This window comes from Perna viridis, chromosome 6 (genome assembly GCF_037379345.1).
Source record: "Perna viridis isolate PV_CMFRI_1.1 ecotype Kerala chromosome 6, ASM3737934v1, whole genome shotgun sequence".
Taxonomy (NCBI): Eukaryota; Metazoa; Mollusca; class Bivalvia; order Mytilida; family Mytilidae; genus Perna; species Perna viridis.
The window spans coordinates 19,906,743-19,928,438 of NC_142450.1; the positions used below are offsets into that span (position 1 = coordinate 19,906,743).

A 21,696-nucleotide genomic window follows, 5' to 3' on the forward strand; every position below is an offset into this window, starting at 1 on the left:
AAATGATCTGGTTAAACGATGTTCCTTCCTTTGGATGGGATTAGCTATAAACTCAGCCTCATAACCGCGAAGGAATAGGCTAGCAAGTAGAGGAGTACAATTTGCTCCAATTTGAATGCTGACCGTTTAATTTTTGAAAAACGCGTCCACCACACTATGATATATTGTCCCAGTATGTTGTCGACCAAAACTTCCAGCATTTTGAAATCTTCTCTTTCAGTACATTTGGAAGATGATTTGGAACTGGTATTAAACAAAAAAGTATGAGGAATTTCTATCAAGTACTATGTATCTGTATCTAGGTGTGCAATCTTTTCTGGAGTAATAAACATGTATACTGTTTATGGTTGGGATTGGAACATAGTATAGAGAAACAAAGTATAAAGGATTGAAATGTCGTAGGTTTTGATGTTATTGTATTCTGGGAATTATATTGAATTGAGTATTTTTTAGAAGATCCTTTGAATTGTTCAGGATCCATATTGAATTAATATCACTACAGGAGTAGAGAGTAGTGAACTTCTGACATTCAATTTCCGATTATATGAATCAATATTGTTTTATTGTCAAATAATCTTGTTCTATCTATCATTCAGAAAACAATCACGAGAATTGTAGTCTCAATAAACCACTATCATCAGAATCAACTGCTGCACCAAACGATGAAGTTAAAAGTAAAAGTCAAGAAAATGAAGTGAACGAAGCGTTAAACAGAGGTACATAAACTTTAATAAAAAAAACATATTTCAAATGTAAAGAAGATATCGCACTACAGCCTACATATATGTTAACAGGCGGGTTGTTATTGATCAAACAATCATATTTTTTTGCTTTCGTTGAATGTTGTTTGTTTTTTACATGTTGTTGATGTTTGAAATTTGAAATTGATTTGTTTTTTTTTGCACCTAGTCGTCCATGCTCCAAGTTGTTAGTGGAGTCCGAGTTAATCGTTTAACTTTGTAACTCTGTTTCCATGTTTGGTATTTGTCCATGGATTACATTCGTTTGACTATTACTAGAATATTGGTTTTCTTGATAACTCTTTTGTATTACTGGACGTTTCCTAATAAATGATCTTAGTAAATTCCGATCACCATTTCCAATGAATTTCCCTAAATACTATGAACTTGTTCTAAAATATCTATTAAAGTCAGTGATGAAAATTAGGACCAAAATAACAAAACTTAATACAATGTCTGCTTCTGTTAACCGTGCATAAAATGCAAACGCAAATTATAATGTACTCTTTTGGATACCAGAATCTCAGGAAGATACAACAGTGAATTCAATCCCAGATGAAGTTAATAACGAGAATCAAGAAAACCGAGAGGACAATGGTGGTGAACGAAGTCCAACAAAGGTCGATAACGATGGGCACAGTCCGACTAAGGTCGATAATGATGGACGAAGTCCAACGAAGGTCAATAATGGTGCCACAGCAAGTGACGGATCAAAAACATCAGAAGGTACAAATATGTAATAGCAAACTCATCCCAAGTTATACATGTGATTAAAATAATCTCATCTATTGGTTTCCGTCGCCATTGTAAGGTACCTTGCCATGAATTTGTTTTTCTGATTAGTTTATAACGAAATATTATATGCATATTCAACGTTCTCAAAAAACTGACATAAGCAGTTTTTAAAGACCATATTCTACTTAATGCTGAAATGAAAGATAATTAAATATTAATCCGACATAAATGTTTGTCAAACTGACACAAGCGATTAGTTTAATAAAATACCAGAATGGGAAACTTTTTAAAATATTTTAACCATAATATAAGGTTATCGGTTTAGCTGGATATTATCCCACTTGCTACACCAAAAAAAAAAAAAATGGAATATAGTATTGTTTTGTGTATTTGTCGACATACGCCTTGGGAAAGAACTAGAATTCGCATTTCATATACAGGGAAACGCCTAAAATATGAATTTTACAGAATCGGTTTGTTGTGAATTTTGTTTGATACTGAAACCAGATTTCTAGTGGGTGGTAAGGGTAATATTTTTGTTTGTAATTATGTCATGCAAATTAATTTGTCGTGGTTTATGATGTAGAAAAATTAATTATCCATTTGAGACGTTTTGGTTGAGCAAAAACTTATACCATCGAAAATCCAATTTTAAATGATCAATTTGTGATCAATTCTTACTATGAAAACTTTATAGTTCCTCGAAATGCCAGAAGTATTTTGTGAAAGAACTTAATAGAAAATACCAAATAAACTATTTTTCTCTGAACATTAACACTGTAGGGGTTTTGATATTGAAACATATTTCAAATTTAGGGACTGTTTGGTTTGGTAGGGGCACATATTTTTCATTTTACTAAAATAACCCAAGTGTTAACGCTATATTCGTGGTGCCATTAAACGGCTGTTTTTTTTTTATTCGTGGAAAGTAGAACTTAGAAAAATAATAATAATAATAACAAAAATAATAATAATAATAATAATAAACTCAAACTTGTGATCTTTACCTCAAGGAGGCATATAAATTAGACAAAAATACAGGTATGCGTCAGTTTATTATTTTTTTTGCGACAACTTGGTTCGTAAATGGAAGATACATGTATAAGAGTACCTGAAATTTATTTTTTGTATTATTTTGGTAATTATATGTTCTTTGTTGTGTGTGTCTGTTTTTCATTGTTTGATCTTGGTGTTTGTCCCAGGGTCACACTCGTTTGATTATTGCTAGACTATTGGTTCCATTGATTACTCTTTTGTATGCTTGGACGTTTCCTTATAAATGCTCTTAAGGAATACCGATCAGCATTTCCAATGAATTTCCCTAACAGCTATGAACTTGTTCTTAATTATCTATTAAAAAAAGTCAGTGATGATAGTTAGGTAAAAATGACAAAAACTTAGTACAATATCGGTTATCGTTAACCGTGCATAAAATGCAAACGCAAATTTTAATATACTATTTTGGATAGTAGGAGATCAGGAAGATACAAAAATAAATTCAACCCCAGATGGAGTTAATAACGAAAATGAAGAAAACAGAGGGAACAATGATGGTGGACGAAGTCCAACGAAGGTCGATAATGGTGCCAAAGCAAGGGACGGATCAGAAGCATCAGAAGGTACAACTATTTAATAGCAAACTCATCCCAAGTTATACATGTGATTAAAATAATCTCATCTATTGGTTTCCGTCGCCATTGTAAGGTACCTTGCCATGAATTTGTTTTTCTGATTAGTTTATAACGAAATATTATATGCATATTCAACGTTCTCAAAAACTGACATAAGCAGTTTTTAAAGACCATATCCTACTTAATGCTGAAATGAAAGATAATTAAATATCAATCCGACATAAATGTTTGTCAAACTGACACAAGCGATTAGTTTAATAAAATACCAGAATGGGAAACTTTTTAAAATATTTTAACCATAATATAAGGTTATCGGTTTAGCTGGATATTATCCCACTTGCTACACCAAAAATAAAGTGGAATATAATATTGTTTTGTGTATTTGTCGACATACGCCTTGGGAAAGAACTAGAATTCGCATATCATATACAGGGAAACGCTTAAAATATGAATTTTACAGAATCGGTTTGTTGTGAATTTTGTTTGATACTGAAACCAGATTTCTAGTGGGTGGTAAGGGTAATACTTTTATTTGTAATATGTCATGAAAATTAATTTGTCGTGGTTTATGATGTAGAAAAATTAATTATCCATTTGAGACGTTTTGGTTGAGCAAAAACTTATACCATCGAAAATCCAATTTTAAATGATCAATTTGTGATAAATTCTTACTATGAAAACTTCATAGTTCGTCGAAATGCCAGAAGTATTTTGTGAAAGAACTTAACAGAAAATACCAAATAAACTATTTTTCTCTGAACATTAACACTGTAGGGGTTTTGATATTGAAACATATTTCAAATTTAGGGACTGTTTGGTTTGGTAGGGGCACATATTTTTCATTTTACTAAAATAACCCAAGTATTAACGCTATATTCGTGGTGCCATTAAACGGCTGTTTTTTTTATTCGTGGAAAGTAGAACTTAGAAAAATAATAATAATAATAACAATAATAATAATAATAATAATAATAATAAACTCAAACTTGTGATTTTTACCTCAACGAGGCATATAAATTAGACAAAAATACAGGTATGCGTCAGTTTATTATTTTTTTTGCAACAACTTGGTTCGTAAATGGAAGATACATGTATAAGAGTACCTGAAATTCATTTTTGTATTATTTTGGTAATTATATGTTCTTTGTTGTGTGTGTCTGTTTTTCATTGTTTGATCTTGGTGTTTGTCCCAGGGTTACACTCGTTTGATTATTGCTAGACTATTGGTTCCATTGATTACTCTTTTGTATGCTTGGACGTTTCCTTATAAATGCTCTTAAGGAATTCCGATCAGCATTTCCAATGAATTTCCCTAACAGCTATGAACTTGTTCTTAATTATCTATTAAAAAAAGTCAGTGATGAAAGTTAGGTAAAAATGACAAAAACTTAGTACAATGTCGGTTTCCGTTAATCGTGCATAAAATGCAAACGCAAATTTTAATATACTATTTTGGATAGTAGGAGATCAGGAAGATACAAAAATAAATTCAACCCCAGATGGAGTTAATAACGACAATGTAGAAAACAGAGGGAACAATGATGATGGACGAAGTCCAACGAAGGTCGATAATGGTGCCAAAGCAAGGGACGGATCAGAAGCATCAGAAGGTACAACTATTTAATAGCAAACTCATCCCAAGTTATACATGTGATTAAAATAATCTCATCTATTGGTTTTCTTCACCGATGTAAGGTACCGTGCCATGAATTTGTTTTTCTGATTCGTTTAAAACGAAACATTATTTGCATATTCAACGTTTTCAAAAACTGACATAACAGTTTTAAAAGTTAAAAACAAGATCATAAAATACCAATTCGACATAAATATTTGTCAAACTAAAACAAGCAATTAGTATAATAAAATACCAAAATTGGAAATAGTTTAGTATTTAAACCATAATATAAGGTTATCGGTGTAACTGGAATACTATCAGTTGTAACAACAAAAAATAGTATTGTTTTATACTTGTCGATATATGCCTGGGAAAAGAACTATCATTTCATATAAAGGGTTTTGCTTAAAATGTGAATTTAACAGTGTAGGTTTGCTGTGAATGAGAATTTTGTTTGATGATGAAACCAGTTTTCTAGTGGTAAGGATAATTCTTTTGTTTGAAAATTCTTTCATGGAAATTCCTTTTTCGTTGTTTGTGATGTAGAAGAATGAATTATCCATTTGTAATGTTTTGGTTGAGCAATTAAACAATCAAAAATCCATTTTAAAAAACGCAATTTGTGATGAACCCTGTCTATGAAAAAAAAACTCCACAAAATGTCAAATTATGGATGAAGTATTTTGTGAAAGCATGAATACTCTATGGGTTTTGCCATTGAAATAAAATTTAATTTTAGCCACTGTTTGGTTTTGTAGGGGTAAATATTTTCCATTTCACTCAAAAAGCCCAAGTAGTAACGCTATTTTGTGGTACCATTATGAAAAGGCTGAAATATTTTTATTTGTAGAAAGTAGAAGTTAGATAAATAGAAATATAAATAAACTCAAACTTTGTGATATTTGCCTCAACGATGCATATAAATTGGACAAAAATACAAGAATGCTTCAGTTTATTATTTTGTGACAAATTAGATCCTAAATGGGAGATACATGTATTAGAGTACATGTCATTTTTTTGGGTATTATTTTGTAATTACATGTTTTTGTTGTGTCTGTCTGTTTTCCCTATTTGGTGTTTGTCCCAGGGTAACATTCATTTGATTTTCGCTAGAATATTGGTTCCACTGATTACTCTTTTGTATGACTGGACGTTTCAAAAGGGGAAATGCTTAAAATATGAATTTTACAGAATCGTTTTGTTGTGAATTTTGTTTGATACTGAAACCAGTTTTCTAGTGGGTGGTAAGGGTAATACTTTTGTTTGAAATTCTTTCATGAAAAATATTTTTCCGTGGTTTATGATGTTGAAAAAAAATATCATTTGGAGACATTTTGGAGAGCAACAACTTATACAAACAAATATCCCATTTTAGAAGAGCAATTTGAAATAGATTCTGACTTTGAAAAACTTCACATGTCGTCGAAATGCCAAAGTATTTTGTGAAAGTAGCTAACAGGAAATACCAAATAAACTATTTTTCTGCGAAGCATAAACACTATAGGGGTTTTGATATTGAAACATATTTCAAATTTAGGGACTGTTTGGTTTGGTAAGGGTACACGTATGTCATTTTACCAAGTGGTAACGCTGTATTTGTGGAACCATTAAGCGGATGAACCATTTTTGTATTTGTAGAAAGTAGAAGTATAAATTGGACAAAAAATACAAGAATACTTCAGTTTATTTTTTGCGGAAGGTACATGTATTAGAGTATCCGACATCCTTTTTTATGAATTTGAGGGGGTGCATGGGGATTATCTCATGAGGAAATACGCTAAAATAAGTCTGATAACAGGCTTACTATCACCGCACATACGCACTCACTGATACTGTACAGAAAGGAAAAAAATAAAGTATGAATTTTAGATAATCTGGAACTTTGTGAAGAAAAAGCGCTAGCAAGATAGAAGGTTGTATATCCAAACAAAGATAAAAGCGAAAGAGTACAACTGTACTGTCATGTAAAAACAAGAAACTTGTTTTAGGAATGATTACTTTCATATTACGTCCAAACACCAGAATAACTTTTATGTTATGTCAATTGAATGTAGCATGAGAATTTCTCTTTCCATTAAGCGTATAGTTCTATTCAATTTTAAATATGATAGAAGATGACAATGGGAATAATTGTATACATAACTATCCTGAATTGTAGTTATGAAAGAGTACAAAAGTGGTTGTAATGTCATTCACAATATTACAATTCTTCTTTTTTTAAATCAATCAAATTGATTCTATTTTTAAGATGATCAGACGGATAGTGAAGACTCATCTGATAGTTCGTCTGACAGTGATAATAACATTGATGATAAGAACGCTAATAGTCACCCAAACGGTAATGAACAAAATAAAGAAAAATCTGATTCAAAAGTTAATGACGAAGACGTCAGAATACACAAATACCAAGGAGAGAATGAAGGTACGCAATTATGCTTTATAACGATATGTTATATACTAGACTTTTTATGAGAAACTCGGCGGATGTTTTTAGAAAAGCAGAGGACGCTTACATTACGGGTGCACCTGGTCCATGGTCCCAGTTTTTAGTACGAGTTACTCATTTGTTTTTGTTACTTAGTATGCATGATTTTAGTTACTTCATGTTCTTTTGTTGTGTATGTTTGTTTTCCATGTCTTGTCTTTGTCCCTAGATTCCATTCTTTTGATTACCGCTATAAACTTAGTTCCCCTGATTATTCTTGATCATACAGCACGAATTTGGTATGATTTGTATTATCAATTTTGAAATTATTTTATAAATATTTTGTTGTAAATATACATTAAAATTTATGTATATGTTGTATATAACTGGTATAAAATTTCAGTACTTGTTATAATGTGTATAACCCAAAAGTATAAGTTATAACATGTACAAAAACTTGCCAAAAATGATTTTAACTTTAACATTTAAACAATATTTCTAGAATGATATTATTTTTAAATATTGTGCATGCTTATTACCTAAACAATGAAAAAAACGTATATTTACAAAACACATACATGACGGATTTACATTTGTACTGATTGCTGCAAGTTGTTGACATATGATACCTGGAATTGCACATCGCTTTCATTTTTCTGCATATACATCCTCCAGTCTTACAGTATGTCTTTTAATTACAATGCAGGTGTCCCTGTCCTCCACTCAGTGAACTTAGTGAAAATCTATCTCACACTACATTCATAGTAACATTAGATACTTTTAGTAAAGTCCGATTTGCTCACCTACTTTTGTTGTTTGGTACATATTATTTCGGTTATAGTATGTTTTTTGTTGGTATGTGTCTGTTTTCCATATTTTATCTTTGTTCCTGGTTTACATTATTTTGATATCTGACTGAATCTTGGTTCCCCTAATTACTTTCAAAAACTAATTGAATAAATGTCGAAAAATATTTATTTCTTTCGTAAAAAGGCATAGTTTTACGTGTAATGAAAAATCCGTCTCGATGCTCGCTAACATTGTGTCAGTCTCTGTACGAAAACATGCTAAAGTATGGTATGAAGAAACCCACTGTTTTGAAATTTATGTTAACCGATTGTGCCATCAGAATCCATAAATAAAACAAAGACACGATTTCCATATCATTTTGGTAAATTGAGTTATAATTTCATTTTAAATGCTCTGAAAATGACCATTTCAAGGGAAGATAACTTCATTTTTCTAACATTCTTTGAAACATTTTCTTAGCAAATTTTTCTGAGATCTAATAATGGTGATCATCAAATAAAAAAGCATTCTTGAGTAACTGGTTCTTACAAAAAGTTACACTTAAGTACTTCATTCAATCCGCATGTTTTCTGTGAAGCTGAATATATTCATATTTTGAAGTTAAGAAAACTGATAGCAATACATCTTTTCATGTATCAGCTGACAGCATGGATGATAAAAATGAAGCCGAAACGAAAGATGTGAATTCTGATGGAACTACTTATGACGAAAATGTCAATAAAGAAAATGAAGAAAAACCAAACTCCCACGACAACAAACGAGGCAACAACAGACTACTTCAACATCTTGAGGAAGATAAACGTAAGCAATTACAAATACTTTGATATTGGAACATTTAAAACCTGCAGACGTCAGACTTTTCTGATCCGAACTATGTACATTTATCATACATTATATACTGAAATTTGCCTAAACAGGAAATTCGAAACTCCTTAAACACCGATGCTTCATCCCTTGTATTCAACATGGGTTACAATTTTGTTACTTTTGAAGTGCTTCGGTAGAATTAAGGTTCTAATGCTGCTGATAAAAGGGTTACTTATGGAAACTCGTGTACAGCTTATGTTAAATTGTAATATATTTTCAATTTGAATTAAAATTGTTTGTATTTTTGAATTTATCAACGTTATCCATTTGCTTTTAGACAATGTTTTCGTATATTTACACTGTAATTTAGTGTTGTTTGTCTGTCATTCAATTGTCAAATGGTACAAACTATGTCTATGTTTGGAGATGCATCCCAATGATTTTTTTCTAAAAATGATGCATGATTATGTTCTTATAATAGTCTCTCTGAATAAAAATATTAAAGTGTTTTATTTTTCCGTTTTATGAATTGTTTTTTAACATTATAATTTGCTCCTGAGTTTTAAAGATTAAGCTTAACTTTTTATAAAAAAAAATGTGAATTAAATCTCAATAACAGACATTTTTGGATTGATTTTAAGTTTTGAATTACACAGAACAATGAAGGTATAATTAAAGCCCTCTTACAGTGTAGTAATACACGAGTCTCATTTTTTTTCAATATTACAAGGTGATTAATGACCACCTCTCTGATGATTTGTTCGGAAACAATTATAAAACTGTTGACTGTTACTCTACTGCAGAAGAACAAATAGAGTCACATGGTATTTGATGTGGATATCATATTTTGTTTTAAATGTTGGCACATCAATGATAACAAGGCAATGTTGGTTTAACTCGATAACTGCAGTAGAAGTTTACATATTCCATGACAAAACTCTTGTTTAAAATGAATATCGGGTTTTGACATAACTCATTCCTGTAATTGTTCATGGAGGGTAATAACAAGACTACCATACTGATTAACTCTAGCCAATATTTAAAAGGAAAAGTAAAAAAAAAGGAATGTTCGTATTACAAATGGCAAAATCAAGATTAAAACCAGAAAGTGATCCTTATTTGATCAATGTATTTCTGATTGAAACGGTGCATTAAACCAGGTTTTATAGCGGGCTTTATATTCCAATTTCATTAATATTGACCATTTCCGGTATGTTTTACCCCAAACATACAGCATAACCAGAAGTGGAATTCGGTATAGTCAGTAGACAAAACAGTACAAATAGTATGTACCTTAAAAATGTAAATAAATTAGTGTTAAATGAATCCAAACTAACACACCAACTAAAAATAAGATTTATGGGGAAGACGTGTAAAATTCATGATGAATATAATAATAATATACAACACTTCAAAAAATTCGAACATTACGAAATACATCATCTTTGATTTGTCAGAAACATAATATTTCAGTTTTTAATAGAAATGTTTATATATAAACTTTTTAGGCATATAAATATTTTTTATAACCTTGGTCCAAAAGCCTGTATCGAAGGCAACTGAGATTTCTACAAATTTAAACATTTAACTGTTAAGACAAATATGTTTTTAAATTGGACATTAATAGAATGAATTAAAATCTGAATCTTTCAACAACAAAAATTCTAAATGTATTATTCCCGGTAGAACACTTGTTTCAAGCATTAGCTAAATGTTCGTTCCAAATGTTTACTCAATATAGATGATAACGAATCAGAGAGTATTAATGACGGTGAAAATGGGAATTCTAGCAAAGCTGGACCAAACGCCAACGAATGCTCATCGGTTGATAACGAACACGATCATGAGAAAATGGGAGGTATGGACTATTATTAAGTCAATGCATTGCTATATGTCATGCAGAATCTGTAAAATTCAAGATAATGATTATAATAGACAAAGAAATGTACTTAATATATTAACATATTAATATTATATATTAATCAAAATAGTCACCAAGAAAAGCTGACAAAGAATAATGCCTCAGTTATTAGGGATTTTGAATTTTTACAATACTGTCGTTTAACAATGTGATAAAGTTCTTATTGATACAGGGATTACTGTCCTGCCCCTGTACTCCTTATATAGTTACATTGGTAAAGAGTAATCAAGGGAACCAAGGTTATAGCGGTAATCAAAAGAATGTAATACAGGGACAAAGACCAGACATGGAAAACAGACACACACAACAAAGAATATAAAGTAACTAAAATCATACATACAAAGTAACAAAAGTAAATGAGCAACTCGGACTTCACTAAAAACGGGGACCACGGTCCAGGTGCACCGATAGGGTAAGCGTCCTCTGCTTTTCTAGAAACACCCGCCGAGTTGCTCATAAAAGTCAAATCCGGGGTAGACAAACGAGGAAAGAAAAACTATGTTCCGTTGAATAAATCAGTTTTCATGGTGCAGATGGATACACCATAACGATCCACGAGTTCATGATGACGACCATAAAACTTCTGCAGTGATGACGTTAATCTTGTAGTAACATTAACCTGTTCCGTAAGCCTATTTGTTAGAGTTCTTGTGCGATAAAAAAAGTCTGCGTAGTTTCGGCAAGCTCTGGCATAACGTATGAGTTGTGATATGAACACTCCATACGCAGGTGCTGAAGGGATGTTGCCACAGATGAAAGTTGATAACTCTGAATGAAAATTCATCACGTTTGTCGTAAAGTTTGGTCAATAGTTTTCCTTTACAAATGATTTCTAAGTGTAGATCAAGATTTAAGTCTGACCTCCCAGTGTCTTTCCTTAAGGTAGATGCGACGTATCAAATCCCCGAAATTAGGATTGTTTAAAGGTTATACGTCATCTATACAGCGGAAACTGAGATTAAAGGATTTAGCCAAACAATATTCTTTTTTTCGGATCAGATCAGCTATAAAATCATCCTCATAAGAGTGAAGGAAGAGGTCTACAAGTAAAGGTACACAATTTGTTCCCATTGGAATGCCGACCGTTTGTTGAAAACACGTCCACCACACTGGACAAATATGTTGTCGATTAAAAATTCCAGCATTTTGTAAATATCCTCCTCTGTATTATTGGGAGATGATTTGGAATTATTTCTTACAACGTATGAGGAATCTCTACCAAGAACTATATATTTGTATCTAGGTGTACCATCTTTTATTTGTATGGGGAATAGAAGTATTCAGTGTTAAATAATCATAGGTTTTAACGCTATTATATTCAGATAATAGTCTTGAAATGATGGTCTCCAAAAGATCTTTCGGGTTTTTCAGAATCCACATTGAATTAATACCACTTCTGAGTGTTGTGGTAGGAGTGCAAACCCTCTTTAACAGTTTTGTGTATAGAAGTTAAAAGTTTTGAAAGAGGTTTGGTGGTACATTTTGCAGTTCCAGCTATGAAACGTTGTTTGTATGGATTCTTGTAGATTTTAGGAATCCAGTACATAGACGGTAAATAGAAATCAATGTCCTTTGTAGAGAGACCAAAAGAGGATAGCACAGATTTATGGTTTTCCACAATATCTTCTTTTGAGAGTGTGGTAGCAGTATAGACTTTATCACTGCTATTATTTTATACGTCTACCTCTGATAATAAGCATTGGATGTTAAATGTTTTGCAGACAAAAACAATGTTGTTTTTGGCTTTGTCTGCTGTTACGACAACATATTTGTCATGTATAGTAAACAATGTTTTTGTCACATCGGTGTCTTTGAAAACCGATGTAGCCTTTGCACTAATTGGCCTACTTTCATTCGTTTCAATATAAAAGACTCACGGCCTTTTACTACTCTGACAGAGAATCAATGTATTCTTTGTTCTCGTTTTATCCATTTTTTTGGCATAGTCCTCCACGGCATCCATAAGAACTTTAAAGTTATAATTCCAATTTATGGAGCGTGGTTCATGGTACTTGGGATCTTTAGAAAGGATATTAACCAGAGATTCGTTTTCGATGATGGTTAAATCTCCCGTAACGACGTGACCAGAACTACAGTATTTGAGAATTTTTGCAGGTCATTCAGTCAGCAACAGTCAGGTGGTTTAGCCTTGAAATCCTCAATATCGAAGGTCTGCAATAGCCTTTTATAATTGAAAATTTAAGATGCAATGGAAGCATAGGAATATTAAATAATTGGTATGGATTTGTCTTTGAAATATGGGGGAATTTTGTCGGTAACGTTTTTGTGATGGAGGATGTTGTCTTCATCTTGAATTTTCACACAAACTGGTTTAAAGAGTCTGTAGAAACCAATATCCAAAATGAACAAGTAACAAGTCTGTATAATAATGAGGTAAGGTCAGAAACAGGAGTGTCAAGGCTTGTTTTGTAAAGGGAGTGTAGTAGAGTGAGAGGTATAGAATAAAGTTTGGTTCTAATGTGATGAAGTCCAAGAGGTATTTGTATGAAAGGAAGGAGAATATCTATGGAGACATCATGTAACTTAGATGACGTATAGTGGCGATGGCCATGACTCCTTTCCCGTCTTGGTTTTTTGTCAAGTAGAATCATCACATTTATGCTATTGTTATATTGTCTCAAAGGCTTTCCTACACATTTGATGTTGTCATTGCGTCCGTAAGGTATTGCAGGGCCCAGTTTGTGTATCCTGTACTTCTCTCTTTCCCTACGATAGTTTTTAGTTAGAATGGGTAGAAAAAGTCTTTTTAGACTGCTTAAAAATCATTTAAGAATAAACAAAAATTAGTAAAACATTTTTGAACAATTTTCATGCATAAACATTAACCATTGAAAACTATTTGCACTACCCTCAACTAAAACTGTATTCCTACTTATGTGTATCTTAAATTGATTGGTTGATTGAAGTTTGACTTCTCATTTAAGATAACTAAAAGATTTCATGAGAAGAATGTGCGATCACTTTCATAATGTACTATATGACGCCAAATGATCATGAGTGTGTATGATAGTGTATCGACTACATTATTGATATATATTGAAGATATAAAAACATTACTGTGATGAATGCAAGTAGTTATCACATGAGTGCTTTCTATATTGTTCAAATAAACGGATGACCATTAGGTGATATTTTATCATTTACCTAAGTTTTGTATTATTAATCTTAGTAAAATACTTTTTGAAAACAATTTTTTCACAAACAACATATGTTCGGAGTATAAAATTGCATATATATATTTCTGTCAAAACAGATCTTGAACCACTCGCAAAAAGCATGACAGAAAATGGTTCGTCAGAAAAATCATCTGGTAAAAGCACAAAAAAGAAAGAACAACAGAAAAAACAAAAAAGTAAGCATTTAGTTTATTTTGTAACTCGCTGTAAATAGACATTCATGTATGTTTATTTATGTGGTTCCAAGATAAAAAAATATTGTAGTAATCTATCTACAATATCCAACATATTTTTGTATCAGTCGAAAAATGTGGAACTTATTTATTTCGAAATAAAATTTGAACATGTATGCCTCTCTTTATAATTCCTTTTCGACATCCTAGTGAATTTGATGAAAAAAAAACCAAATATTGTATACCCGCACATCTTCAATTGTTTAGTTACAATCAAATATCAAATAACTATCCAAATATTCATCCAGTTTAATATCAAACGAAGTAAAAAATAGCATACGTTCTGTAGTTTTCATCTTTTTTTTAGAGAAACTTAAAACGCTCTAAACTAATTTGTTGTTTAATTTTTATTTCGAAACTTGTTTTGCTTTGAAGTAAAGAGTTAAGTTATGATTTTTTTTTATTTTTATGGCAGATGTAAAGGCGTCAGTAAAGAACGCTTTCAAGCATATGACTAAATCTTCGGAGGGAAAAAAGGAAACTAATTCAGGGAAAGGACAAAAAGAACAAAACAAATCTAATTCGAAGAATTCCTCAAAGAAAAAGGATGAGACAAAACAGAGAAACACTAAAATTGTACAAACTGATGCTTTAAACAAATCTTCAACTGGATGCCATAAAGAGACGAAAACTGACAGGATCTCAAAAGAGAACATTCAGGTAAATAAAAAAGCAGATTTTCGCTAAATATAAACTAATTAAAAATCGATAAAAAAAGGTTGACGAACAGTCAATTTTTTGTTACCTACCACATCTCAGCTCCTGAATTTTAAGCACAATGCTCCTAACAACATTTCAACATAGAGCAAACGTGACATTTAGATTATTACAAAACACTTATGTTTGTTGGTATGAATTAGACTTAGGAAAGGGATGTCAAATCTGAGTATCTGATATATTAATGTTGAGATTTATGAAAGTATGAAAATTGTCGGTAGGTCGATGAGTGTCAATGCTTCATCAATTTTCAATGTCGCAAAAATATTCAAAAATATGTTCTCGAACCAGCAGACAACCCCCCCCAAAAAAAAAAAAAAAAAAACATAACAAAACAAAACAAAAATAAAAACAAAAACAAAAACAAAACAAAAAAAAAACAAAAAAAACCAAAAAACAAAATAAAAACAAACAAAAAACATTGTTTTTGTCTGCAAAACGTATTACATCCAATGTTTATTACAGTCCTTGGACCGATCCGCGTAACGATTTGACGGATCGATGACCGTTGACTGATTGATCGCTGACAGATCGGTGACCAAACTGATTGCAGTTTTGTTATGTAAAATGACGTAAGATCTTTTTGAAATTAAAGAAATGCAAAATAAATGTTTAAATCTATTACATTATGTAAATATTTGTAAAATTGACAAAGATAACAACAGAAACCGGAAAATACAGAGACCGTTCTGTGCGATCACCGGTATAATGGATTGGTTTGACGGATCGATGACTGACCGGGAACTGATCGGTGATCGATGACTGATAGCAATTTTTGATGCACGGATCGGTTCAGGTACTGTATTAGAAGTAGACAAAAATAAAAGCAATAATAAGACCTATACTACTATCTATCACACGTTCCAATAAAAAAGATAGTGGATAACCATAAATCGTTAAAAACTTTTAACTTCTATACTCATAGATGTCCAAGAGGGTCTCCAGTCCTACCATAACACTTGTTACCCCCGTAGTGGATCCTGCAAATTCGAAATATCTTCTGTGAAAACTCAATTCAAGATTATTATCAGAATACAATAGCATTAAAACCTATGATTTTTTTCAACTCTTTATCCTTCTAAATCCTGAGTTTTTTTTTATAGACAACGTATTTGTCCAGTGTGGTTGACGCGTTTTCCAACAAACGGTCGGTATAGGATAGGAACAAATTGTGCTCCTCTACTTGGTGACCTATTTCTTCATTCTTTTGAGTCTGACTTTATAGTGATCTGATCCAAAAGAAAGAACATAATTTAGCTAGATCCTTTGATCTCAGTTTCGGCTATGTATACGACGTATAATCGTTAAATAATCCTAGTTACGAGGATTTCATACATCGCACCTACCCCAAATAAGTTGAGATAAAGGATACTACAGGTACTGTAAAGGCGGCATATATTGACCTACACTAAGAGAACGTTGGCCAAGGGAACCTATTGACCAAACTATACGACAAACGTGATGACTTTTTATATCGTATTGTCACCTTTCCTTTCATCTGTGGCGAGCGACATCTCTGCAGCACCTGCGTATGGAGTTTTCATATTACAATTTAAACGTTCTACCAGAGCTTGCCGTAACTACGCAGATCTTTTTGTACCACGCTAGACTTGGCTTCTGGAACCGTGTAATGTTGTTACCAGATTGAAGTAATATTCTGTATGATTCATACAAAATTTTTATGGTCGTCATCATCACTCGTGAATTGTTACAGTGTATTCATCTGCGCCAAGAAAACTGATTTGTTCGATGTGTCTCAGTTTTCTTTTCCTTTTTCGTCTCCCCCGAATTGACTTTTCATGAGCGGCTTGGTGGGTGTTTCTAGAAAAGCAGAGAATGCGTACCCTACAGGTGCACCTGGTCCAGTCTTATTGAGCCCGAGTTGCTCATTTACTTTTATAACTTTGTATGTATTTTTGTGGTTATTAATACATTGACATAAAAACATTCATGATTATGAAGAAGGAAAAGAATCGTGACGTACGTACAAACGTGTTGTGTCCCCTTCCTTTCACACAAAAATCCATTTTTTTCATAACTTTCTAATATTGGACTGAATGTTGAAATACTCACTGGGTTTTCATGAACGTGCACCATTGAACTTGAAAAAAACATGTTCAGATGTGTCGTTTACAATGTGGAATTTTCAATGCGATGGAATAATATATAGTCACGATCTGTTATTGTTTTAGCCTCAAGACCCACACATTGAAGAGGGGAAAAACGGAAAGCAGGACAAAACCAGGTAACGGTCTCATTGACTTTATCTTTATCTCACCTACACACATTTTTTCAACGTGTTACACTTTTTTGACGCAAAGTTTTTGCAGTCAAATTTTGAAAATAATATTATATTGCAGCTTGTTGCTTCTGTTTTTGTAGCCGATTTAATTTCCAATGTATCTATGCTTTTGCGTTTTAACAAAACTGTTACGCACTGAAATCATATGATTTACAAAATGTATTGACTTGTGAACTTGACAGTTCTTTTACATGATTTGGTTAAAAATGATAATTATGTATTTTGTATAACCAAATATGAGAATTATGGAAAAATCTTAAAGCCAGCATCGACGAATGTGATACGTTTCAAACATTAATCAGCTTATCTGTATCATGTTATCTGTATCATGTTATACACGTTCGGTTGTGCATGCACATACTTAAATATTATTTGTTTATCTAAAGATTGTATGTTTTCTTTTTGAACATGATATCATCTTAAAGAATGACAAATGCATCTTGTAACAGTTAGAACGAAAACAAATAATCATCAATATCAAAGAATGAAATTAAAAAAAAAATCAAATTTGTTACATGTACGTTTTGAATTTTTCAAACATTGAACCCCTAACCTACACGTGATAACCCGTTTATCTCTTGTTAATTTAGTTTTCCTTTTAATGTTCTGAATTTTGAACATTTATTATATTTTGTTTTTCGCACTTTTGGTCATACCATTACAAGAATCCTTATCATAAATTTTAGAAAGACGAACATAAACTATCATTGTTTTCTTGTAGAATGTAAATGATATAAAACATAAGCAAGACATCAGTTATAACCAAAAAGATGTTGTATAGCAAATGTGACAAATATAACAAGAAATGTAAAGGCGAGAAAAGAAATAGAAAAGAAAGAAACTTTTATTTCATTAAAATGGAATACACTTTTGTATTTTCTTTGCAATTCAAAATTCAAATCTCTAAAACATAGTTATCTGAAGGCATTATTCTCTGTAAGTAAACATATGCTATTATACAATAATAGTCTTTTGTAGAAGTCGATATGAGGTTGAATGAACCAAAGAAACCAATATTGACTGAAGCCGAACTCAGTCAATATTGGTTTATTTGGTCCATTCAACCTCATATCAACTTCTACAAAAGACTATATTTGATTTATTACATTACAGGAAGAAAATATGATTGATTGATTGATTGTTGGGGTTTAACGTCAACATAAACAAAACCTACAAATGCTTTTTGACCATAATTTGCCATAATAATGAATCGTTGAAAATCCAGCGAATGACTGAGATGTCGACGTTGTTGACTGCATGTTTACGGTATTACATGTGCTATATCCACAATAATCTGCAGCTGTTCCTTAGAAATTTCGGCAAATCGCCTTTTAAATGTAACGTCTTCTTCCCCTATGTCCGACATTTTGGGGATCAGCTCTAACTAATAATAGTACGTTAATTTTGAGTGGACGGTATCTTTAATGCCATAGCTTTGATTGGACAATTGCAAATAGAAACCGCGTGGTTCTTAAAATAGAAAGTGAAAATGAAAGCGAGTCAATATGAAATTAATTAACTGTAAAGTAAAAGTGAAAGCAAGTTAATATTGTTTTTAAACAAGCAATACCAGAAATAACTAAATGTTGTGTGATTAGCTTTCATCCAATTAAAATTTTCAAAAAAAAAAAAAATCATTATGTAATAAAGTAAATTCTATCATTCTTTTAGATTAAAATATAACTTTTTGGTAAATGCATTATATACTGAAATTACATGTCAAAATCTGTATCACATGCAGTATCAAACCGAAGCTCCTATATCACCCCAAGGGCCACCGGCCCATTGTGTTATATAGGTCGAGGGTTGAGATTACATGTGATACTGATTTTGACACTTCATATTTATTATTTCAAATATTTTAATGTTGTTTTTTATTATATATCATGCTAGAAACAGACTTATTATGCAAATATTGATGGGCATCATTGCTTCAATAATCGAAAATTTATTTTTTATGAATTAGTAGACCAACTAATGAACAAGCAGATGGAAATTTGGATATGAATGAACCGACATGCCATATCTACTTCCATCCTATATTGTCTCCCAGTATCCTACGAAACCCTGGGAACGATAGGGTCTTTGTGAAAGTTGAACTGGGGAAGAAATCTCACAAACGACTTGAATTGACATTTAAGAGGTAAATATATCCTACTTATTAGCACAAGAAAACCACAAAAACACTAATACTTTATCAAAGTTAGAAGTTTAAAAAAAAACTATTAGTGGAAAGGTTCTCCCCAGCATGCGTTTTTATAATTCAAATATTTTGTAATAAATAATGCTGTCTACATTATAAAGCGTTCTAAGTATACTCTTGATAAAACATTCGTTGAAGAGTTTAAACAAATTGGTCATGTGTAACGCTGTGGCTGTTTTAATTGTCCCTTACATTGCGGTAAAACTAAGTAGAACAAACTGTTGTAGCAATATTCATCCGTATAAAGTACAAATACCACTAAACACCCTAAATGTTTTTGCAATTTATTATCTACTTAAAAATGATATTTTCAAAGAAAAGTGAGAGGCAACGAAGGATGTATGGAGTATGAAGGGTTAATCAGTATTCAACAATCTAACAACCTGTCCTTATGCTACAATTACTGTGTGGAAACAAAGGATAACAAAGTTATAGAAGAATACGTGTACGATAATGGAAACAAAAGTCCAATTCCTCGGGAATTTATTTCAACGAAACGCAAAGGTACAATTTCCAAATATCGCTGATGAATCAATACAACATCTTATTCATAAACTCCCATATTTTGAAGGAAAACTGCAAACATATATAATTTGAAAAATATTTTCAATTTTACCGTCAAAAAGAAATTAATTAATTGTGAACAATCAATTGGAAATATATTTACAAACCAAAACGTTGTCTTTTAGGTTTTCAAATCCTCTCTAATGCACTTATTCAGACATGTTTGCTGATTTACTTTATTTAACGCAAATCCTCTTTAAAGAAAACATTGTTAGATACAAATTAATTAACTTTTTCTATTGCTTTAACAAACCTTGTTATATATAACACTTACATGTTTTTCATTGCAGACGTTTATCACCTATATGATGGTGTCATAAGATCAAACTTAAAAGATGAAAAAGAAAAAGGCTCGTCAATATTATCATCTTTCACAAATACGATTTCAACATTAGTAACTGGAGGTGCTGCCCTGAAAACATTGCAAGAGGATGCGAAGTTAATGATTAGACATTTCCTATCACATTTTCTTGATTCAGTGGTGAATGGTGTCGAATTAATCAGTAACGTTGGTTGTTTGTGTTCGGGAGTAAATAGATTTTACTTTTTACGTGAAAAACTTTGGTCGGACAGAAAAGCTATGGACGTTCAAATTTCAAAGGTATATGATACAACGATGTATATAGGCTTTTAAGTGGTAGGCTCTATTTGTTTTTCCAATTATCAATGTATTTCAGCTTTGTTAAGAAGGTTTTTAGAATATAAAAATCAAGACATTAAATTTTTAGTATATTCGTGAAAAAAGTTCAGAAGAAAGACTTTAAGGTAAAAATTGACACTTACCAAATGACCTCGATATCAAATCTCATTTTTTTTGTTTGTAAATCGTATTTGAAGTCAGTGGTAGTACTTGCTGACCTTTTTCACCTAATTACCTAAGATGGATACTGATGATTTAATCTTGCTTTTATCTTAGGAAATATTAGTACATTCACGTTTTGCGTTTTTGTAACATAGGTTTATATTTTTTGTACGTTCCCATCCTTTACAGCCCCGTGTATTTTTATTGAATATTTATTTCGGATATTTCCTTCTTTAACAAAATATTCTTTATAAAAAAAGAAAATTATGTAAAGATATTTCAAATGTTCAATAAAAATATTTTCTGTTCAACGTTAAATTAAAAGGAAGAGCTTTTAAGACATGAATACATAATCGTCCTAACAATTTGAAAACTGTCATTGTTCTGCCCCAGTTTTCTCAAAACAAATTGTAAAACATTACATTTCTAAGAAGATTCGTTTCCGCTTTCTCAAAAATATATTATTTCTTGTTTCAATTAGCTTCACAATCATTACTTTATATTTTTTAATAGGAAATGGCTCCAATTGTACATGAAACCGTTTCAGAATTAGTGAAAAGAAATGGAAAGACAAAAGAGGACCGGTTGGTAATTCTTGAAAAAGCAATGTCAATTGTTTTGCTAAATGAGACCTACGCTGGAATACACATAGATGATCAAACTTTAGAAAATATTTGTAAAGTATTGTTACCTGATCCAATTGATAGAGACGGTTGTGTATATTTACTTTCTTCAATGAAGACGAAATATGCGGCCGACACCAGGTAAGTCCAAAACTTTGTAACTTTAAGTTAAGGTAAAGCAGGCGTTTTATGGAAACAACACGTAATTAAATTGCTTATCAAATTGCTATACTTACCAGCAAAAAGGGAAACTCAATACATATTATTTTTAAAGAATATAATTAAACGATTCGGATTGCTTGCTGTATTTCTATTTTTCTCTTTGATATTCCACCAGATACATATGCTTCACAAAGAAAAGGTTACTTGAT

General features: G+C 31.6%; 1 protein-coding gene across 24 annotated transcripts in view; it reads left to right on the forward strand.

Annotated features, from left to right (window-relative positions):
- Positions 1 to 21,696, forward strand: part of LOC148613996 (E3 ubiquitin-protein ligase rnf213-alpha-like) — a 146,888-nt gene that overhangs the window by 19,120 nt on the left and 106,072 nt on the right. For 18 of the 24 annotated variants that reach the window (XM_088587701.1, XM_088587696.1, XM_088587704.1 and 15 more), the window contains 14 exons: positions 597 to 716; positions 1,260 to 1,466; positions 2,945 to 3,094; positions 4,567 to 4,716; positions 6,970 to 7,143; positions 8,596 to 8,757; positions 10,505 to 10,621; positions 13,959 to 14,057; positions 14,530 to 14,774; positions 17,024 to 17,076; positions 19,100 to 19,276; positions 19,653 to 19,840; positions 20,191 to 20,501; positions 21,216 to 21,466. In XM_088587701.1, the coding sequence (XP_088443827.1) occupies positions 597 to 716; positions 1,260 to 1,466; positions 2,945 to 3,094; positions 4,567 to 4,716; positions 6,970 to 7,143; positions 8,596 to 8,757; positions 10,505 to 10,621; positions 13,959 to 14,057; positions 14,530 to 14,774; positions 17,024 to 17,076; positions 19,100 to 19,276; positions 19,653 to 19,840; positions 20,191 to 20,501; positions 21,216 to 21,466 (2,404 nt within the window). Of the gene's footprint in view, positions 1 to 596; positions 717 to 1,259; positions 1,467 to 2,944; positions 3,095 to 4,566; positions 4,717 to 6,969; positions 7,144 to 8,595; positions 8,758 to 10,504; positions 10,622 to 13,958; positions 14,058 to 14,529; positions 14,775 to 15,355; positions 15,404 to 17,023; positions 17,077 to 19,099; positions 19,277 to 19,652; positions 19,841 to 20,190; positions 20,502 to 21,215; positions 21,467 to 21,696 lie in introns of those variants that run through there. The other 6 variants (XM_088587711.1, XM_088587709.1, XM_088587710.1 and 3 more) reach the window with 6 other exon arrangements.